The 22,342-nt window shown below is 34.3% G+C and overlaps 2 protein-coding genes across 5 annotated transcripts in view; one reads left to right on the forward strand and one right to left on the reverse strand.

Moving 5' to 3' along the window:
* LOC124374535 (cytoplasmic dynein 2 intermediate chain 2-like) overlaps positions 1-2,251 on the reverse strand; it is a 29,554-nt gene extending 27,303 nt beyond the window's left edge. Inside the window, exons 1-2 of one of the 2 annotated variants that reach the window (XM_046832745.1) lie at positions 2,047-2,251; positions 1,481-1,555 (exon numbers count right to left, since the gene is read on the reverse strand). The gene's annotated coding sequence lies outside the window, so the exon portion shown is untranslated. The remainder of the gene's footprint in view (positions 1-1,480; positions 1,556-2,046) is intronic. The other variant, XM_046832740.1, reaches the window with a different exon arrangement.
* LOC124374515 (chitinase-3-like protein 1) lies at positions 1,490-21,859 on the forward strand. Of its 3 annotated transcripts, none has more exons than XM_046832731.1 (11): positions 1,490-1,631; positions 13,005-13,089; positions 14,223-14,281; positions 16,142-16,361; positions 17,624-17,803; positions 18,188-18,302; positions 18,442-18,748; positions 19,498-19,733; positions 19,837-19,961; positions 20,686-20,845; positions 21,537-21,859. In XM_046832731.1, the coding sequence occupies exons 2-11, from the start codon at positions 13,020-13,022 to the stop codon at positions 21,736-21,738; spliced, it is 1,674 nt and encodes a 557-aa protein (XP_046688687.1). In that variant the 5' UTR covers positions 1,490-1,631; positions 13,005-13,019; the 3' UTR covers positions 21,739-21,859. The 3 variants fall into 3 exon arrangements, with proteins under 3 accessions (XP_046688687.1, XP_046688679.1, XP_046688675.1); XM_046832723.1 differs by lacking the exon at positions 1,490-1,631 and adding an exon at positions 10,209-10,295; XM_046832719.1 differs by lacking the exon at positions 1,490-1,631 and adding an exon at positions 10,728-10,824.
* The last annotated feature ends 483 nt before the right edge of the window (positions 21,860-22,342 follow it).

Genomic DNA, 22,342 nt, shown 5'->3' on the forward strand with positions numbered 1-22,342 from the left:
TAAAACATATGTTTCCGTGTTTATTTTCTGGAAAACTAATTCAAAATAATTAAAACCCCCCAATTTACTTTGAGGGGCTTAAAAATCCCAATGAAGAAACGTGGCAAGGAGTGTGGAGTTATAAATATTTATACTACTTCCAAAAAACGAAACGGTCAAATATGTAAGCACGGAGAAGCTTAGTTTCTTTAATAGTCCATGTTGACTACATCCAAAATCTCCTGTTCAAAGGGAAGTTTTTGGGTACTGTCAACTCAAGACTTATAATAACCTCCACTGTGCTTACATATTTGTACAGCTGTGTTTGTGTGGAATACTTGTACCCCCACAAGTAGTTAAGTTTTTCATTATCAAAGTAAGTTGGGGATTTTAAAATGTTCTGTTGTTTTTCAATAGACATTATAACACTTATTTTAGAAAACATTTGGTCGAAATCAGACAACCTTTATAAAAAGGAAGTCATGGTATCCCTTGAGGATGGGAGGTCTGGAAATTAAATGTACATCATTATATTTACTATTGGCCACAGGATCAATCCTACAAAATTTCAATCAGGAAACAAATTCGATCATGGAAAATGGGTTAACCCCCAGGGTGTGTAGAAGATAAAAATAATCCACACCACCAGTCGCTAACAAGCTTCACATAGGTTGCAAAGTCTATAGCTCATTTAATTCTTGAGATTTCCTGCAGGCAGTCATAAAATTGTGCAGAAATGACAATTTTACAGTCTCCAGAAGACGAACGGGAAATTATGCCAACCTACTGAGGCTTCTATGACAGGCATCCTAATCCCGCAGATGGACATGCATCATCATAGATCTCAATCTTTTCTCTGTAAAAATGAATTTTAATGAAAAATTTAAAGTCTACTAATTAAATTACTCTTGAGATATCTTACAGACAGTTAGGCCATATATCTACTATCTTATATGTTAAAATTTCATAGTTATACTTAATTACTACCAAATTAATTAATTCTGAGATCATGGTTAAACCATAAGACCACGAAAAAACATTTGGTAACGCTCAGCCAAATCTCATGGACTGACAAACACAATCATCGATCTCGATTTCCTACATAGAATGAAGCATCATGCCAATTTCTGGTCAATAGGTCAATTTATTCCTGAGGTATCGTATGAAGAGACAGAAATTACATTTTTTCCAGTCACTTGAGTAATTGATTTTTCTAATGCTCAGCCAATAAAAGTGGTACTAGCCTTACATTTATTCTTTGTGTGGTTCGTGTTTTGGTTCTAGTCTCTATACATAATGGTAATATATTAGTGCTTTTGTATTATATAATTCCAATTTTAAGCTCTAATTTTAAGGGATATTTAAAATAATCTAACATAAAGTGAGGCATAGGTCTACATTATTATATAATGTTTAATTTAGGCAGGCTACTACTAAAATGTTCTACAACTATGGTATGGCAAAAATTACAAAATGATTAAATATCACATGACGTCCTTACTTGTTTGGGCCACTCTCCAAACAGATGTCATATGACGTTCTCATCTCACTCATTTTATGCAGTTTTTATGCACCCCTTAACAGGTTAAAGTATACTACTTATTGTGTCAGAACGGATAGAAAAGACGTATTGTTTTATTTTACTTTGTAATGTAAGTAAAGTGTTTTCTTTTACTTGTTTGTGGACTTCTGCAGTAATGGTCTGCCACGTAGAATTATATGGTTAAGTGAGTTTGTAATATTTTTAGCTCTTAACCATTGGTGATCAACTTTTGGAATTTTATATTTTACTGATGAGTACTATCTTGCGGGATGTCTTTTGTCATCGCCACAGCAAGCATTGATAGACGGAAGCATTACCAATAGCCCAAGTGGCTAAAGTAAACATTTGCCTTTGGTAATTATTTACTTTAGCCACTTCACACTTCTTACCAAAATTTCAACTTAAGATAAAATAATAAATGTATACGATACATTTTATACAATTAATTTACAAAATAATAAATCAAATTAGATTTAAATTATAATTGATTACAGTTGCATTGTCGATAACTAGAAACGTCATACCTTTTTGTGCTTGAGAAATAAATCAGACGTTAATTTCGAATTAATAAGCCTATAGTTTGTGCTTGTTAGTCTTGGCTATATTACAAATGTATGTGTGGATGTGTTATGTTATTTGAATCACAGGTTCACACTTATTTGGTTACTAAAACATTCAGAGTTTGACGTTTGTTGATTGTTTACCTATTTCCCTTTTTTATATTTCTTCTCTCCCGTCAGCTGTTTACCCACTCAAGCTCGGCTTCAATGTAAGCAGTGTAGCCACCATACAAATAGTAAATTGACATTTAAATGTTGAAATCACTTCACATGCCACTTGCACTCCTTTGAATGCAACTGACTCAATTGTGCATCTGACGAAACGATGAGAATACCAATTTTCCTAGATTACACTATATTTTTTTAATTTGGATGTATCTGATGTCGAAACGAAGTAAATAGAAAGTAGAAGTAAAAGAAAGTAGTTTTGAGCTTCTTCGTCATCGAAGTTTTTTATCTCTTTTATTTATTTATTTATTTCGATGGCAAACGCCAATTTTATACAGAAATAACAAAAAATAGTTATGGACAAGATGTAATAATGTTTTCTTAGGGCAAGTTTAGCAACCAGAAGACGATGATGGACTTTGTCGAAGGCTTTGGCGAAGTCGAGGTAAACGCAGTCGACTTGGTGGGAGACCCCAAAGGCAGACATTATGTACTGTGGAACTCAAGTAAGTTGGATACAGTAGACCTTTGACGCAGGAAACCGTGTTGAGCAGGCGAGATGAAAGTAGAGGTCGTCCAGAATGACACTTTCAAACACTTTGGCAACGGTTGATTGGATAACAATTGGCCTATAATTCCTCACGTTGCCACGATCACCAGATTTAAAAATGGGAATAACAAATCCACTCTTAAGTGCAGAGGGGAAAATACCTTGGGCTAGCAATGCCGAAAACAGAATTGCAAAATGAGGAGCCAATGTATTACACAGTACTTGAGCACAATTGGAGGTATGTCGTCCGGTCCAGGTCCCTTGCTGTGGTCGAGCGATTCAAGTCTTCGTTGAACGTCAGTGGGGAGAATGGAGCAAGTAGAGATAGACATATTCCAACCAAAGTCAAAGTCAGGAATGGGAATCACCGCATCATTGAAAACAGAGGAGAAGTAATCAGAGAAAAGATTACATCTGTCAGCAGCAGAACCAGCCTCTCTTGTATCGAAGTGCAAACAAGAAGGAATGGATGGGTTTTTCTTTAGGCTATTTACGTGCGACCAAAAGGATTTGATGTTCGACGGTATATCATCTTCGATCTTTTTCAAGTAATTGCTAATGCAGACCCTGGCAAGGCATTTGCACTGGGCTCTTAGATTCCGAAACTCGTCCAAATAGGAGACAATGCCAGCGGCCTTAAACTTCCTATGAGCAATTTTTTTCATGATGGTTAAACGTATAAGTCCCTTAGAAAACCACATAGGGAATGAATTAGAGCAGACTTTTTAAAGGGGTATTTTGTCTCACAACAAGTTTCAAGTGGTTGCAGAACTGATCAAAGTCAACGTCAGCATTAGAACAACTGTTCAGCAACGTTAAGTCGAGGCTTTGCGTAGCACGATATATAGATAGCATCAAAGTTGCATCTTCTAAATTCAAGAACATATCCAGATGCAGCAGTGTCAGCGCTCCTTTTACCCAGAATAGAAAACGATAATGCAGGATGATGTCTATCCTCAAAAACGAGAGGTTCTTCAGCAGAAGCAACATCAGATACATGTACAGAAGAGAAGATCAGATCGAGAAAGACCCCTCGATAGTTGAGAACCGTGTTGATCTGGGTAAGATTGTGAGTAGCCGCTAAATTCCTTAAGTAGCTAGATACATCATCAGCATACAAAACATCCGGAGAGCTCCAGTCTGCATCAGGGAAATCAAAATCACCAAGCAAGATTACATCGTCGTAGAAACCAGAGGACACGATAGCTTCATCAACAGCATCACAGAAACTTGAGTAAACATTTGCAGGCTGGCTCGGAGGAATATATGCGCATCCAATTAATATGCGGCGAGAAGCCGCTATACAAGCAGCAAATACATATTCAGTACCACAAATCGGAACAGTCAGCATGTGACTAGATATAGTATTGCGGGCTGCAAGATAACACCACCGCCGCTGAGTTTGGAGCTTGTAGCAGCCTATCTGTCGCATCTAAATATGCTGAAATCATGCATTTCGAGCTCAGAGGTGTTGAAGTCCAGTGACAAGTTAGTTTCAGTCAAGGCCAGGACATCATAATCAGAAGTAGATACATTTAGCAGAAAATCAGTCAGGTTACTTCTCAAGCCATTAACATTTTGGTAATAACAAATAATGCTACAAGTCCTGCCATTAGGGTTAACTAGTTTTTTTTATTCAGGACAATCTGAGGAACGTTGTTAATAAACTTGATCGTAAGGTTTTTTTCGCCACGAGCCAGTCGGTCGCTAAGCTCCATGTTAAAGGTTCTGGAGATGCTTCATTTCTCGAGGCGTTCTGTCACGCGAAAGTTTAATTGATGAGAATTTCTGATCAATCTGAGAAGCACGATCAGATGAGAAATTACTCATGATGATTGAGACATCTGAAGGATTAGTTAGAATAACCTTAAGTAGTCTAAACTTTCCAGTCTGCTTCCTGCCTACACGGAAAGTCTTAACTTTCGAAGGAGTATAAGAAGGAAGAAGTGAAGTAAATAGCCTATCAACCAAATCAAGATCATGAGCTTTTTTGCAGTTAGTATCGCCAGAATCAGATTCCACCAAATTGAAGACCATTACGTTCTTTGAACGGCGAGTTCGCTCATCGAGTTCAGCAATAGTAGATTTAAGATCAGTTGAGTCATTTGGAGCAGTCGAATCCAACCGGTTTTCCATGGATGATAGCCAGCCTTCGACCTTTTCAACTCTAGGTTCAAGGGCAGAAAGCCTGGATTTAATAGTCGACACCTCGTTTTGTATAGCAGTCACATCTGCGGAAATGGCATCGATTTTATTTATTTTTCTCAGAAGCTCATCAAGTTTGGAGAGGACAGCATCCATTTTCGAGGAGAGAACATTGAGAGGCTGGTTAGAGGGAGCCAGGCAGTCAGCTCGCAAACAAAACCAAGTAATAGTTGAGTTCCCACAAAAACGCTGGTATTCAGTTTTAGGCATATTTAAGCAAGTTCTGTGGAACCAACGCTGGCAAGCGCCATTACATCCGATTCCCTCCTCCGAATCAAGCACCTGTTTGACACACAAGTCGGGCAGGTCGCAGACATGCTGAGTAGATATAGTATACAGGTTGCGTACAGTATATCACAAAGGCTGTGGCCAGGAAGAAGTTTAGCGAGAACCGGCCTTCGAGTCACAACCTGAAAACCTGCCTACAAATGATCGGAAAGTTGGATTGATGAGGAAGGTTATGTGAGTTAATACAGATTATATGTGAGATTCACGGTGAGTTAAAATGATAAATAAAAAGACTCACGACAATTTGCGCTATATCAGCTGTAAGGCAATAACCACAAGAGTCTCTACAAGCACTGATCACAAAAGTAAGTAAGACGTTACTCTCAAGCAGCTAGCAAAAACACCATCTTGAGCCAAAAAAAGATAAACATGATTCCAGACACTGCACTAAGAGGAAGATGAACTGGTGCTAAACTCAACATTCGTATTGAATCAACCCTTCCCACCGTATAAGTTACGTTATGTGTCGAAAATTCCGTTCTTTCAATGTGTTAAGAGATCGTATCAGAATAATATTGTATTGCACACAGTTTTAGACCTGATGAGACAATGAGAATACCGATTTACCTATATTGCACTATATTTTTACGTTTTGTATTCTGGGTCTATCTTATGTCGAAATGATCAAAATTGTTTGTGTTGTGCTTTTTCGTTGTCGACTATTTGGGATCTCTTCAAACAAACATGACTAGGTTCTAGCAGTCAAGTCTGTAATAACGTCAGATTCCAGACGCTGCACTAAGAGGAAGATGAACTGGTGCTAATTCAATGTTCATATTGAATCAACCTTTCCCACCATAGCTACGTTATAAATGTTTTATACGGTACTTCTTATAATAATATGAAAAAATCCCTTGGAAAAATATATAAATATAATATTTAGATAACGAGCTAGATTTGAATAAATATACTAATAGTTTCCAATAATAACTTTTTTAAATGCAATCATACTAATTTAATAAGAATTAATGTGTTGAAGTAACAGATACAAATCTTCCCTGTTGACTATTAAAGACTTGCTCTTGCAACGATCGTCGCAACAACACAATCGACAGTTTGGAAATTTGCACGTTTAAACGAGCAGGCGCCGGCCGCGGGAAAGTAACCAAACTTGATAATTGTACGTTAAAAATTTAAACGTGTTAAATTGTGGTTTTAAAAATTACACGACCAGGATTATAATTTTTGTAGCTTCATAACGCACATACCAATGCCGATTTCGAAGAACCGTTTGGTCAATAATAAACCTTAGAATTGCACTTTAATAAAAACATTTGTTAATTCTAAAATATTATGCCCAAAAGCAGTACACATGAACCTATCCTGAATAAGAATTTGATTTAAATCGGATTAAAAGTTTTCCAACATATAAATTATGTTGAAAAGCGCCAACCCGCTACCCTTTTCTGTTGTTATTAACTTAAAAACAGAAACTTATTTTTTGTAAATTATTTGCTTTATATATCTATCTATACACAGAAATAAACAAGCTAATATAACGCGCGTTGCTGAACCTCAACTGGTTAGTTTGTAGTTAACTTACAGAACATAGTACCTAAACTTTTTTATTGTAGATTAGGCTTCTACCTTGGGGTTAGGTCCTTTGGACACCTCTTGGTTCTGCTATTTCTTGTCTGTGTATCTCCGAGCTGAACTTCACTCAGCTAAGTCCTCTTTGTAGAGAATAATCTGACCCGTCCTGTGTTCCACAGTAATTTCTTCATGTCAGTAAGGAATAGCCCCAACGCCTGAATATTTAGGAAAGATTTTGCTACTGCCCTACCTACGTTCTACCTCCCTCTTTCTGCTGAATTCTTCTCGCCTCCAATGAAGTTTTGGTTGGCGAGTTGTGTTTGTACTTCAACGTCATCGCTCCAATAGATCAGCTGTCTAAGTTGAAATGCTGTTCTACAGCACTACTGGTATTTTTGCTGTATTCCTTTTTACGGCCCAGGAGTAGCAAGACAAAGGCAATCCGCCACATGACGTAAATAAGTTCTTGCACTTTAAGAATTCGCTGGTGTCTTTAACCCTCAATATAAGACGTAAGATTGGGATTGAGCGGGTCATTCGCCACACTAAATCTAAAATATTCTATGATAACACATCTCTTATCGGATGTGGTTCTTCACCACCTCGTATTGCGGTTTTGTAATGGGATCCGCTGACTTAGTTACATTAAGCAAACCAGAACACTTTTTTATCCATAAATAAGGGAGTTGTGAAATTTTAAGTTTAAACAGATGACATGTTGGAATGAAATTGTGTACCAAGTTAGTCAATGAACTTAGCCGAAATGTTTATGATAAGTTTTCTTTAAGATTGCAAAAGAAAAGTAAAATTTACACGCAACTGATGTTGTCGTTGTTAAGAAATGAATGTCAAATTACATGGTTCCTATACGTTACGACACTACTTTACTAGCTGTAATAAATGTACAACAACAAATAGTCTACTAATCTAGGTTTCACCAAGAAAAAAATATAACAAAGAAGTCTCACTGGAATAACTTTTCACGATGCAATCCTGCGGCCAGGTTTAGTACTACCATTAATGTGACCAGACACACACTAGATAAGTTTGTTGGTGGTCCTAGTTACTAACCTCAGTACGATATAATGTACCATACGTATTTGACTTTGACAGTGAAAAAGATTGCATTATAATTTAGTGAAACACTGTAAGGGATTGACAGTGAGTGATATAATACAGGGAGGTTCTAATATATGGACACAGTGTAACATTAATTTTTGTTCACAAAATTTAAAAAATATGGCCATATTTATTTATGTCAGGTAGAAAAACTCAAAAAGGTTTTTAGTGTAACTTAGTAAAATATCGATGTAGCCATCGTTTATGGTCATGCAGGCTTGAACTTGAAATTTAGCATATCGAAAACCTTTCCTGCATGAGGATGATGATTTCTTACAAAACGTTATGTTTTAAGACTAAGCAACTTTTCACATTAATGGCCATGTCTGTACAACTTCATAGCTATGAATAGGAGGGTCAGAACTACCAAATGAGTTTGTCGAGCATGAACGTGATAATCCAAAAGTCAATGTTTGGTGTGCTTTACGCACCATTGATGTTTGGAACCATCTTTCTTTGCAGATAATTCTGTGACTGGTATTATTGCGATATGCTGGAACTTTTTGCATTTACCCAAATATACGAAATTGAAACTAGGGAAGTTCCAATTTCTTTCCAGCACGATGGGGATCCACCAAATTTACATAACCATGTTCGGAATATTCTTGATGACAAGTTTCAAGATCGATGGATTAAGAGAGAGGAGGACTGATACATTGGCCACCGAGGCGTCCAGACTTAACTCAAATGGGGTTTTTTCTGGCCCAGTGTCAAAAAATCGTGTATTCAGAGAAGATTAGAAACACGGACCACCTACGAGAGCGGGTAAGGGATGCTATTGAAAGCGTTACTCAAGAAATGCTGAAACATGTTTGGCAGGAGATCGAATCCCGGTTTGATACCTGTAGATCCATATACGGTGGCCATATCGAAATTTCGAAATTTATTGAGAACCACCAGACTATAGATGTTATGTGGTGTCACTGAAAATGTATTGAGATTTTCTATATGTACTTTTTTTTAAATGTTACCAAATAGTAAAAATCTTTGAATAAAAATGGATGTTAAAATGTGTCAGTTCTTTATGAACCTCATTGTATAAGTCTAAGCATATTCATTTTCAGAACATATTTTAAAATATAATACTTTTTCTGCTCAAATTAATTTCTCTGTGAAATAGTTTTTTGCAATAAAGAGTGTTGTTTAGTGGATTACTTTGTTGATTTCCTTAATACTGTCTGAGAGAATGTAATTGTATATAATTTAACTTATTAGCAGCTTATACTATTAGGCTAATGAGCAATTTTAATGAGTATTAGTTTAATTTAACTTGCAAATTAATATAGTTTATATACTGGATGTACGATAAAAATATTATAATAGAAATATTAGCAAGTATACGGTAGGATTACCGTTTTATTAAATAATTACTACGGTAGTGTTAAATTTAAAAAAAGGTATTATCTGTTAAATCCTACAAATCACTTAAAAAAAGGAACTAATTAGTTTTGTTTGTCGTATTCTACGTTAATTATTAATAATTATTATTCTACGGTTATTGTCTAACCTATACGAACAACTCTATAGTAGGACTATTCCTACTACACATTCGTGTATATTGATGATTGAGTTCATTATTTTTTGTTGCTTTGCAAAGGTTTGCCCCATTACTGTGTTACATTGTTATATCAATTAACATTAATTATACTTCTATGTTTGTTAATTTTTTCAGACCCATATTATTTTTGTTTCACTTATTACAAAGTTTTGTTATTAAGTAAATAATCCAAAGATAATATTTGATTTATTAGGGTCGTTCTAATTCTATAATATACATTATTATGTAAATCTTTATTGAATATTTTTAAAGAACCATTGGTTTTGTTTTCTGTTCTTTCTGTGACCATGTGCAGTTTACGTTTTCCTTGTGCATAACAGATATCTATGTTTTTCATAATTATTTTGTTTTAGGATAGTATAAAATCATTAAGTTAATTGAAGAACGTGAAATGATTTTGATGAACAGTTTTGTGCTCTTAAAATCTCTATTTTCTTTCAATAACACGAAATAACTGGCAGGGCTTTTTTTAGTTTTAAATGTTAAATGAAGCTGTAAAATTGCAACAAAAAGAGTCGGAGTAAAGTTTAAAACATAAAATACAAACTTGTATTCATGAGAAGTAAGTAAGTGCACGCTAGAATGTATAAAGATTTCCTCAGTATAGATGTCAATGACTTTCAGGAAACCGCGGCGGTAAAATAAGAGATAATGAATTGATATTAATTAACCACTGTCATACAGATATTCTGTTTTGACTTAATCAGTGGTAGTATTGATAACTAGAAAGTATCTGTTATCTCATCTTTGCGACTGCTAGTGTAGCATTACAAAATCTTGTTAGGTGTACAGGTAATATTCTATTATATTATTATAAACGTTTTCAAACATTCAGTTCATATCTTATCGGTATCTTTGGAGTTTTCAAGCCTTATATTACTAATGTTATATTTGAATTTCAAAACCCCGTCAAAGTTTAATGATATTAGGAAATAATTACTGAAAACGTTACGAAATACACGGAAGATTTGAACGTTTAGAAACTTGTATTTTAATACCACCAATGCAGGGATTGAGATAAAAATTAGTATGGCAGAAAGGTACTGGTTTTATAATTGTATTAATTTGTTTTCGAGTAACGTGATACTGTATTTTTAGCAGGTACTAACACTCATTGATAAACGTGGTAAACCATAGACTAGAAAAGTATTTCAAGTTTATTGCATGATAGGTGTAACTGATGAGCTACGGTAATTAACATAAAACAATACTCAACAGATTAACTGTCGAGCCAGTTAGTTATTAGGGCAGACTGATCACGTGAGTACAATGACGAACACAGCTTTAGACGAGATGCATTTGTAATCTGGCAGCGTTGTGTGTAAGTCTTTTAAATAAAAATTAAATCACTATAAAAATTAAACGCCGTGTGTTTTGTAATATTACAAATTTAATATTATGTAAGTTTTAATACAAACTATACAATTATACAAACTAAACGTGGTGTGTTTGAGAATCTGGCAATGTTGTATGTTTAATGTTTTTATTTCGATATTTTATTGCGGTATAAATCTTAATTGAGTTTACCATACCAAGATTGTTTAATATGTTGTAATTATACGTCTTTTGAGTATACGGTTTTATTCAAATATGTCGTATGTTTTGAGATTAGAGCAGTCTATGATTTTTGAATTGTATGAAGCTATCTTCTTTTATCCGGTAAACTATTAAACACGTTATTTTTGTAAAAACATTTTCAAGACATTGTTTTTTGTTTTGGTGAAATGTAGATAAATTTAAGATGGTTTAACTAAAAGAATATTGAACTTTATCATTTTAAATTTATGTTTCTATAAAGTACGCCCAATTCGAGAAACAAATACTACTGATGTTTACAGTCTGGGTCCCATGGCGCAATGTGGTTTATTTGGAAATTATATCTTCGGAATGGTTGGGTACTGTTAAATAATACAGTATACCAGAATATTATGCATCTGTGTGATGTAATATTATTACTCTGGCACGGTGTTTTAGGATCGGATTTTCTGCTAATAGACGTCTATACTTTAGTTTCTTTTTACTCTATGGTCCGCACTAATTTCTTCGCTAACGTATTTTATTTTAAAGGCGTCTATGTTCTTTAATCTATGTCCATGTCACCTTTACGATGTACGGTTAGGATATGGCAGTGGACATACATGTCAGTAGGCTATATTATTATGCTCCTGAAATTAATTAAACTATATCAAACATTTTCGTAGCTTTGATTCTATAACAAGTAATAAAACTTCCTACTCTAGGGTTTTGGGCTCTGGAGGTCATGTTTGATGAAGCTATGCAGAAATTTTCGGTAATTGCTACCATTAGGACAAATTGAATGCTATATGTAAAATTAAATACGTATTTTTTTCTAAAATTTAACATTTTATCTAACTAAAATATCACTCCCCATTTCCTTCTACACAGATGTTATACTACAGAATCATTTAAATTTAAATTTACATATGTTTAACCAAACAAAATTTACATGCCATCTAAAACAGTAGAGCCTGTCCAGAGTAACACGACTGCCAATCTTCGAAATAAGTTTTCCTCCACCTGGTTCGTATTGATATGGACGAAACAAATGTTTACATTTTTGTTGTAAACTATAGGACTTAAATTTAATTTAATAATAAGTTATTACATGAACATATATAATATTTATATAAGACTAGTACTTATAACTTCTACTTCACCAGTCTTGCGTACGTTTGAAAATTGATTGGTTTTGCTGTCTTATTATATTTTTAAGAAACGTCCCTAATGTATTGTAATGTATAAATATTGAATTATAAAGACTCGACGCATTCATGTGTTTAACTTGTCACAGTATTGGCAGTAGTAAAAATGATATGTCTCATGTAACGATTAATAAATAACGTTGTTTTCGTCATATTATTTCTTTCCACTTAGGTATGATACTGTGACATACTCTGAGGATTTGTAACGTCAATGTAAAATATCTAAAGTACAACCATACCCATTTCTTAGGGCAACCCCTGCTTGCTCATGATTGTAGAGTTCATGCATGATTGAATGAATGATTGACTATTGTAGAGCACTACTAAAGGTGAGAGTGAGTGTTAGCTGTGAATAGCTACAAAACTCTGTAGTAGTTGTATATAATATTTTGACTGTACCTAGTGTGTTTATGTCTCTGTATTCACATGAGAGATAAAAACCAGACTCCTGTCTACTGAATTATTCCACTGTAGAAAATAATTTTCATTTAATTTCTGGATTTGTGAAGAAACCATTATATTTGTCTTAACCGACGGGTGTTCATTACTCATAACCAGAAAATTAATTTAAAATTAACTATTTCAATAATATTAAACAATTTAAATAGTAATGAAGTAGTTCTTTGTACTCTTTAAAGTTACCCAGAACAAAGTTTTGTAGTTATTAACTATTAAAAATAGTTTTCAAAGATTTACAATTTTATTAGAGTATTGCACTTCAGAGTTAACCTTTTAATATACATAGCTGTAGTACTACGGATATTGTCACATGTTGCAGGTATCAGTTTGTAGAATGCGGTTTGTAGCATCACTATGTGTTCTTGTTCTCTCGATGGTTGTCCACGCCACTAACAGTGAGCAGGGTAAGTATTCTCACAGCAGAAAGTATTATTATACTTACCCTTGTTAAAATGTTTATAAAGTATTCAAAACCAGAAGGCTTTGTTAGATGAATTAAAATGTAACATATAAATAAACACACACGACAGAGTTAATAAAGAAAACAACTGCATACCAAATAGATAATTTAATAAATAATGACAAGTCTCTCGACATAACCCCGACCATTGCGCGGTGCGGGTAAGGACAGAACACAAAAGTATTCAACAGAATCCACGTTTTCAAATCGCTGTCTTTTCTAAGTTATATTTCAAATTATAAAACAAGAAATAAAAACACTAGGCGCCAAAGATGAACAGTAAGTAGGTCGATCAGCAAGATAACCTTTATATTAGGTTGGCCATAAAGTCTTCAGGGACGTCTTGCCATACTTGGATCGCTTCACGATTCCAGTGAAACTCATTGACCGCCTAGTTACAGTATAACACAGAGGAACACTCCGCGCTATATATTCATTATTCACTCATAAATGTCTGACGAGGAATCCTCTCTCTACAATGCAATATTCAGTTTTAAACTCATTTGGATTGCCATATTTATCAAATCACTACATAACTCAGACTGAACCTTATATGATATTTCTGGTGTATTATTTTAAAGTAGTAATATTAATGGTTCATACTACTAGATACCTTAAGGCACCTTTTATATAACTCAGTCGTGAAGTGTTTTTATCCTATCTGATAAATAGTTGCATTTTTACATAAAACGCTTTGTTTTTTATTAAATAATCCCTTAAGCACCTGATATAATTATTTGTGCTAAATTCACAAAGTTACATGGCATTAAGCAAAAACCTTCGTTGTTGTATAGAACAGTATTTATTAAAATCTAAACTAAAATTTACTTTCGCTTGAAACAACGAACATATAGTTTTTAACTTACAGATTTTATGCTCTATTAATATAGTTTATATATTTTTATCCAAAACCTATTTTAGAAATACATTATTTTTATATTCTTAATAGATTCTGATTAAATGCTAACAATTTACAATCCATACGGAGCTAAATATTCTAAAATCAGTGACTACGAGAATTTTAGTGAGCTATACTTTTTAAACAATAATCTTAATAAGGTTGAATTTTATTTACAGATATCGCTCAAGGATTGGAACACGGACAAGAAGCAGAACATGAAAACCAACAGTGGAAGGTATCCATCCATACAATATAAGGATTCTAAAACAGAATATAAACAATAATAAACTCAAAGTTTGGTGGAAATAAAAGCATAAAAGCGTAATAATTTTGATTATTCAGATTATAAAACAAAATTATACAATAAAAGATAAATATATTGGCTAAAAATAAATATAATCTTTAATTTTACTAGTATTTATACCAGTGAGCATATAATATGCTAGTTGCATATTAAACTGCATGAAAACAATAAAACTTCGCACACAGTAAACAAAAAAAAAAAAAAAAAAAAAAAAAAAAAAAAAAAAAAAAAAAACTAGATACGGTTACTTTAGTATCTGGAACTGTAAAGGAAATTGAAATATGTGTCACGCTTACACATAAAACGATTTAACTGTCATACGGAATCAATATGGAAATCTGAAGTAAGACCTAAACAAGTAGGGATTTTCTGGCTTGAGTTGACAACCCAGTTATTTAAAATATCAGGCATTAAAAATTGAACCAAAGTATCTGATTTCCGGAAGTTCCTTGAGTGTAGACTTTGCCACCTCTGGAAATACCTTTGAAAATGCGCAGTCTATACTGGCAATTAGGATCATTTTTGTATCGCTAAACGTTTATACGGTACTAGAAAACACGTTATTTACTTATCTAAGCAAATATGAGTAAGAATATTTATTTCTGGTTGCACTGGACTGTCGCAGGCTTATGCCTATACCTTCCACACAAAGGTCTATTATGTGCTATCTTCCGCTTGTAGGAACTCTGCAAATTTTAACAGCCTTTTTAATTAAGAAGCTTTCGGTATCTGGAATCTCTTTGCCCTCTAGGGCTGTCTGCAGCTCTCTGAGATAGGCATTCAAAGGACGCAGAAGATAGTACTGGGTCACTACGTATTCCGAGATAACTAATTTTGGTTAAAGCCAATAAAAAATTAGGATGTAGTATTGGTATGGAGGTAAGCTTTTGTAATGGGGCTACCCCCACATAGCTCTGGAGTACATCACGAATTTTCTCAGTTATCAATAAGTTCAAATCAATTAATTCAGATGATTTATGGCGTTGTGAAGTATAAATTTTAAAACCCTTGAGCTCCGCCTGCTTGGCTCAAAGAGCGCCAAGTCAATCTATTTTACATTGTTCATGCCAATTTTGGTTAAAATCTATCCACAACGAGACCTCTATAGCAGTTATGTAAAAAATATTTTTGATACAAAGCGGTATAGTTAGTACCACATATAATTAGTACCAAGAATGAATGACCTTGTTTTTTCTTTTAGAACCTCCCCATCATTATTGATGAAGGTGCGTTTAGAATTGAAGCCGTAATCGTGATGATACAGAAATAGAGAATTGTTACTAAAACACATAGTTTGGATTAGAAAGCTAACAAAATGATTTGCAGTTTTTTATATTCAGCCATTTTTCATTTAAAATATTCTGAATGTAACATGTTGGTTTCCGGATTTAAAGCACTTTTGTTCATTTTAAACCAACCTCTTGAAAAGTACAAACAGGATTAGTTTTTAAGTTAGCGACATTGTATTCCCCTATATAGCTGGTTAGAGCAAAGAATTCTCTACTTAAAAAAAAATGAATTGCCTGTTTTAGTTCAAATTAATTAAACTATTTTATCAACTATTTTTCAAGATCAATAAAGTTTATGGTGAAATCTTAATGGAAAATACCATTAAGATAAATTGTTTTACTTTAAAAGTCAGCAGACGGATGTGCGTTACACACTTTACAAATACATAGATCGAAATCGTTTCCTGTTATACAGAGTGTTCTGCATTATACTAATAAATGTGATAAAAGATCATTTAGGTTAGCAATTATCCAAATAGATAGCAAACTAGCTGTTCCCCAGGTTGTCTGCTACTTCACGCAATGGTCTAAGTGGAGGCAAGGAGATGGAAAATACACACCGGACAATATAGACCCTCATCTCTGCACTCACATCATATTTGCCTTTGCCAAGATTGAAAACTACAATCTGGTCCCATTTGAATCTTCGGACCTGCAAGTCTACAAGCAACTAACGAGATTCAAGAAAATAAACCCTAACTTAAAAATCCTCATCGCTGTAGGTAAGGATTAAATTCTCCAAAGATGAATCAGATATGTTGATCAATAATTCATAATGCACAATAATTCATGGTTATGCCTCCAGAACTGAGTATAGTAATAACATAAAGTTACAAACCGTATAATAGACTTCACTTTGGCGCAACTACCGGTGTCGTGATTAAAACCTATCAACAGTTGTAAAACATATACATATCCTTGGCCTTCATAGAAACTCTAAAAGGCGACACATTAACAAATAATGAGCGAGTAAATAAAATAAACACATTTAAAATTAATAATAACTACAAACATAATTGGGACTAAACACGACGGTGCCCGTCAGGGTGAATAAATAGTTCCAATTCTTTTTACTAAAATTTGGGATTTCAAGACTAAAATATTCTGAGAGCGAGACATTTAAATATCGGTTGGTAGATTATATCTTTAGACAAATCTATGGTCTCTCACCTTATCTACAGTTCAAAAATTTGTCCTTGACAACTTAACCGAAGTGTCAGCGCTGCCGACCGAGTGTATTGAGTCCGTAGTTATTCGTGTGCAGTAGACCTACCATGTGGGTATACCGTATATAATTTGTTTGTTTTATTAAATGTTATCTTACGTGTTTTAACTTCCGTTGATTTCCAATTTTTTACACACTCAGCAATGGGACTTTCGTCCCGAAAAACTGTTAAAATCTGTCTATAATAGTTTTTTGAACTGTTAACAATGTGCGATACCATTATTATATTTGTAAACAGTAGACTATATTATATTAGTTTTCTAGCTATTGTATAAATTAATTGAAATATTGCCTTTCTTTTTTTTTGTATTTTGTGATCATAGAGCCTACGACAATTTTCCATTCTTTACTATATTCTTAACTATCATACAATTCTTAACTATCTAAACATTAATAAAGGAATAGCGGATGAAAATATTGTTATATAAGAATTTTGTTAAATTTATTGATACATATTTATTATTTGTTATGGTATTTATTCTAAATTCTCTGCAAATAAATCGTTGCCTATAAATCTAAGAGTGTATTTACAAGTATTATAAATACAGTCTAGTATTTCGACAGTCAAGACACAAATTTTGATTTTAGTAACAGTTTAGAGGCTTTATTTTAGGGTGCAAGTACGTTTATTTTATTATTTTAAAGAAGAAGCAATCTATCATTTCCTTAACTGCATTGTTAACACTATCATGCCTCATTATCCTGTGTGATGTAACAATTATTGTTTATCATTCCATAATACAATCGTGGTGTTGTAAGGCGGTTACAACGCAGGATCTGCTCCCTTCAAACAGATCTCATCTCTTTATTCTGCTCGCAAGAAGTTCGTCTTCAATGTCATCCGCTTCCTGCGCCACCACGGATTTGACGGGTTCGACGTGGATTGGGAGTATCCTTCGGGCAATGATGACAAGAAAAACCTCGTTTTTCTCATGAAAGGTGAAGGATGATAGTTCAAGTTGCAAAAAGCTTATTATTTCTTAATATTATTATTTTTAAGTGTAGAGTAGATGCAGCTTTGTTAAATCATTGAGCAATTGCTGATACGGGATAGTGCGAATCATTCTTTTTGTAGTAGGACCGAAAAACCATAGAATCTAATTTAAATTTTCTTTATTTCCAAAAATACAGGAAAACCCCTCTGGGGAAAAGACTTAGGCTTTTTTCTTACATTTAGTTCGTAACCACTCAAAGTGTAGTGCTTAGAATATATTTATCTATATTATTAATATTTTGAGAATAGAAAGTAAAACCTGTAGAAGTATGAAAACTGTAACTAGCTTTTGACGAGATGTGTATATTATTATCTCTTTCTGTCTACAGACCTAAGGGAAACGTTTGAAGCTGAAAGAGCACATTCTCGGCTACTGTTGACTGCTGCAGTGGCTGTGGGTACGGAGAAAGTAGAAGCTGGCTACGATATTCCGGCGTTATCCAGGTCAGCCAGCGTTATTTGTCTCACATTGTAATTTTCTATAACAATTATTTACTAACAGTTTAATTTTTATTCATAGATTAACAGTTTTGTTTTAATTCTTTCACTACGCAGAAAATCACATGTATTAATATTGTCACAGGTTTGTAGACTTCTTCAATCTGATGACGTACGATTTTCACGGATTCTGGGACCACCAGACCGGGCACAACGCCCCTTTGTACGCTCTCTCTTCCGACAGTGAGTACTTCAAGACGCTGACGGTGCTCTATGCGGTAACCATGTGGGCGAACAAGGGAGCGCCGACGAACAAGCTGGTAGTAGGCATACCCTCATACGGTCGCTCGTACACGCTGGTGAATCCGGCTAACAGCAGCATTGGCGCACCAGCTTCCGCCGGCCGACCTGGTGAATATACCGAAGAGGCCGGAGTACTCGCTTATTATGAGGCAAGTAAGATTCTAAAAAAAAATAACTTCTTCATTGCTTCAAGTTGGTTAAATTGTAAATACTTCACTGCAGGAAATCGATTAGAATGATTGCTCGTGCAACTAACCATTCACGAACCATTACATTTCTGAGACATCAACCGTCTGTCAGGATCAGATAATTTGTAAGTAGTTTCAAGATTCCATATTATGATTTCCGTTACAATTTTAAATGTGAATATGAAAAGCAATTTTACAAAGTTGTAATTTTACGCGCTTACGACTCAACCTAACCGTAATTATGTGTTTAGAGTGAAATATACAACAATGTCGCCGCTAAAGTTTAAATCACTGCTCTTGTATAGGACCAGCTATACTACTGCTATCCGAATTGCACCTAAGATTTTACTGTTATTGAGTTTGTTACCATCGATGAATAAATGCCAATGGATAATAGCATTATATCAACGCTCCTTGTTATGCGCTGGTCCTCCTTGCTAAGTTCTCATTTGTTTCTAAGTGCTATTTTTTATCGGTGTGAGAAAGACAAAACCAAATCATCCTCCTGCATTCTTGGCTTTCCTCCAAACGTTAAACAAAAAGTGTGAATATAATCTAACAATGATAAGGTTTTAAATTTAAATTGACATCTTCCGAGTATAACTGAGTGTACTATCTGTGAAAAATACTTGTATGGCTTTTTTAATATTTAGATTTATAAATCTATTAATGCGTATATATTATGTTGAGAGATGTGTGTCCTCTTGTAGGTGTGTCAGATGCTAGGCAGTGGAGCGAGGTACATATGGAACGACGAGATGAAGGCACCGTACGCTGTCAAGGACAATCAATGGGTGGGCTTTGATGACGAGCGGAGTGTCAGAGAAAAAGTGAATTTTATCAAGAGGTTGGGTTGCGCTGGAGCCATGATGTGGTCGCTGGATATGGACGATTTCACCGGCAAAATGTGCAGCAAAGGGCGGAACCCACTGCTGACAGCAATCAAGTAAGATGACTGCCTACTTCGATCTGTACAATGGGTTTGAGCAGTGTATATTCAAACTATACATTATTTTTAAGTGATACTTACTTGTATAAATAATGCTTAGGACAACTCTAAGAGGTAACACGACCAATGAAGGGGACGAGCCAGATTTTACTACGCCTGATGCAGCAACAACATCTTCACCAGAAACCTGGAGTACAACTACTACTTTTTCGAAACCTCCTTCAGGTTTGTTCTCAGCTGTATTGGATGTATATGTACAAGGCAACGAGTTCGTTGGTACAAGGTAGTTAATTTCATTTCAGTTGCGTTATATGCGGCTTACATATTTCCAAGGCTTCTGCCTTTTGCCGTTTCTACTGTTGTACATGGACTGTATGTAAGCGTGGGACACGGTAAGATCATTTATTCTCAAAACAGAAAACAACATTTTCAAAGAGATAGCCCGAAAGCAATTTCAAATCTTTTTCGTCATCCAAAGTCTACGTTCATGTTACATAACTACAAAATTAGTCCTCCTCCGTAGACTAATGATTATAGTCTCGGCTCTCTAACTGAGAGATCACAGGTTCAAATCCCGGGAAGGGCCAATAATGTATAGACACGAAACAGTGTGTGTACTATGAAAATTAACCAGTGTACATCGAAGCCGACATAGCTAAAGCTGAGGCTTAAAAGAGAACACAAAAAACCTACAAAATTACATATTCAATTTTGCATCCAAGATTACTTATACTTGTCATCGTACAAAATTTAATGTATTGATTTGTTTAACGGAAACCATTATGAATATTTTATATTGATATCTTAATAATTTAATCTACAATATCTTATAATTGATTCAAAAGTTTAGATCCCTAGTTTGCAAACATAAATTCAATTGTGTCTTCTGTGTGTTGAACTATATACATACATGATACACTACAACAGCATTAAGTTACTTTATTTACAGAAAGTTGTGACCACGGAGCCTACTATCCTCATGAGACAGATTGCCGACAGTTCTATCACTGCAGTCACGGGACCAAGGTTTTGAAGATTTGCGGCCCTGGTTCCGCGTTTAACCCAGATTACAATGTTTGTGACTGGCCACAAAACGTGGCGAAATGCAAGTAAGTATTTGAATTCCATATGGTAAGTGCTAAGTGTCTTTTATTAAACCAGAAAGGGTTTATTCAAACCCTTAGGTGTTAGGGGATATTCATTCATTCATCCATTAAACATACAACTATTCATACATTTTGTATCATCTACAAAAATGAATACTTTTTACATTAAAAACACATGAAATTTATTTATTTCATCTCGTAATGAGCTTGAAATACATTTCCCACTTTTAAAAATTGAAATAACAAAAATGAGCACTGATCTTGTTTCATACGAGTACAATAGTATTTTCATAAAAGAATATAACATTTTTTTTAAAACATCGCAATATGCAATCTAGTAATAAACTTTAACTAGGATTGACTGCTACTATAGTGTATTTACATATTTTAATACATATTAATAAGAATTATTTTGACGAAAATTGTATTGATTTGGGCATGTAAAAATAAAACATGAAGCGGAAGCTTTAAAAGAAAACTTTTGCAACAGTTACAGGTTTTAAAATGGCAAACATATAACTTAATAAACAAAAGGGATATTGTGAAAACTCGACTGTTTTCTTAGTAATTAATTAATAAGTAATACTATGAATTATTTTTACTAGTAATTTGGACCGGACCGCAAGTCCGTGTGTGTGTGGAGTAAGATCACATGGATTACTAACACTATTGTAATAAATGTTGAATGTTTAAGGGAGAATAACAAAGAGAACACACCCTCTGTGACATGTGAACACGGTAATTACATCCCCCACGAGACCGACTGCCGCAAGTTCTACCTCTGTTCTCACGGCACGAAACATGTCCAGAGTTGTGGCTACGGCACAGTGTTCAACCCTTCTCTCCTCGCCTGTGACTGGCCTCAGAACGTGCAGATGCAGAGTTGCCAACACTGACACAGCTTAACATTAGAAAAGTGTCTTGATCGTTATCATGCATAAATCACATAAGCACATGTTCTGGTTATTGCAATTAAAAAATGTTATTATTACAATAAATAAACCTACGGTCTTCTTATATTGGGTATTCCAGAATCCATTTAAACCTCTCAGGATTATTATAAGATTCAGCACTTTTCAACATTTAAACTGTTCAACATTTCTGTATTGAGCCGCGTCCTATGGAAAGTACAACAATGGCAAATTGCAATGGCAACAGCGGCAATGGACAACCCCATTTTTTATCAATGTTCAAAAATAAATTAAGTATTTTGTAAATAGATATCACGAACCGTTAGTAAATAAGTTTTGAATTAAAAGTTTTTCTTACATGTGGATTGATGGTGAAGCGAGCGTTTGAATGGGTTTTATATGCTAGCTTTGGACTGTTTTTATTTCTGGAACCAGGCAATTGTGGTTTACAGGTAGAAAAATCTTATATTTACCTCAAGAAAACTCTCCCTGAAGATTTAAAATGTATCAGAGACAATCCTACAAGCGTTTTAAAATGTATAGAAGTCATCAAGATTGTGTAAACATAACTTTACAATAATATGTTAAA

This window comes from Homalodisca vitripennis, chromosome 1 (genome assembly GCF_021130785.1).
Source record: "Homalodisca vitripennis isolate AUS2020 chromosome 1, UT_GWSS_2.1, whole genome shotgun sequence".
Lineage (NCBI taxonomy): Eukaryota > Metazoa > Arthropoda > Insecta > Hemiptera > Cicadellidae > Homalodisca > Homalodisca vitripennis.

Coding starts and splice junctions, on each gene's coding strand:
- LOC124374515 (XM_046832731.1), top strand. CDS start 13,020: ATGCGGTTTGTAGCATCACTATGTGTTCTTGTTCTCTCGATGGTTGTC. Junction 14,282..16,141: donor ATGAAAACCAACAGTGGAAG/GTATCCATCCAT, acceptor GCTGTTCCCCAG/GTTGTCTGCTACTTCACGCA. Junction 19,962..20,685: donor TTTTTCGAAACCTCCTTCAG/GTTTGTTCTCAG, acceptor CTTTATTTACAG/AAAGTTGTGACCACGGAGCC.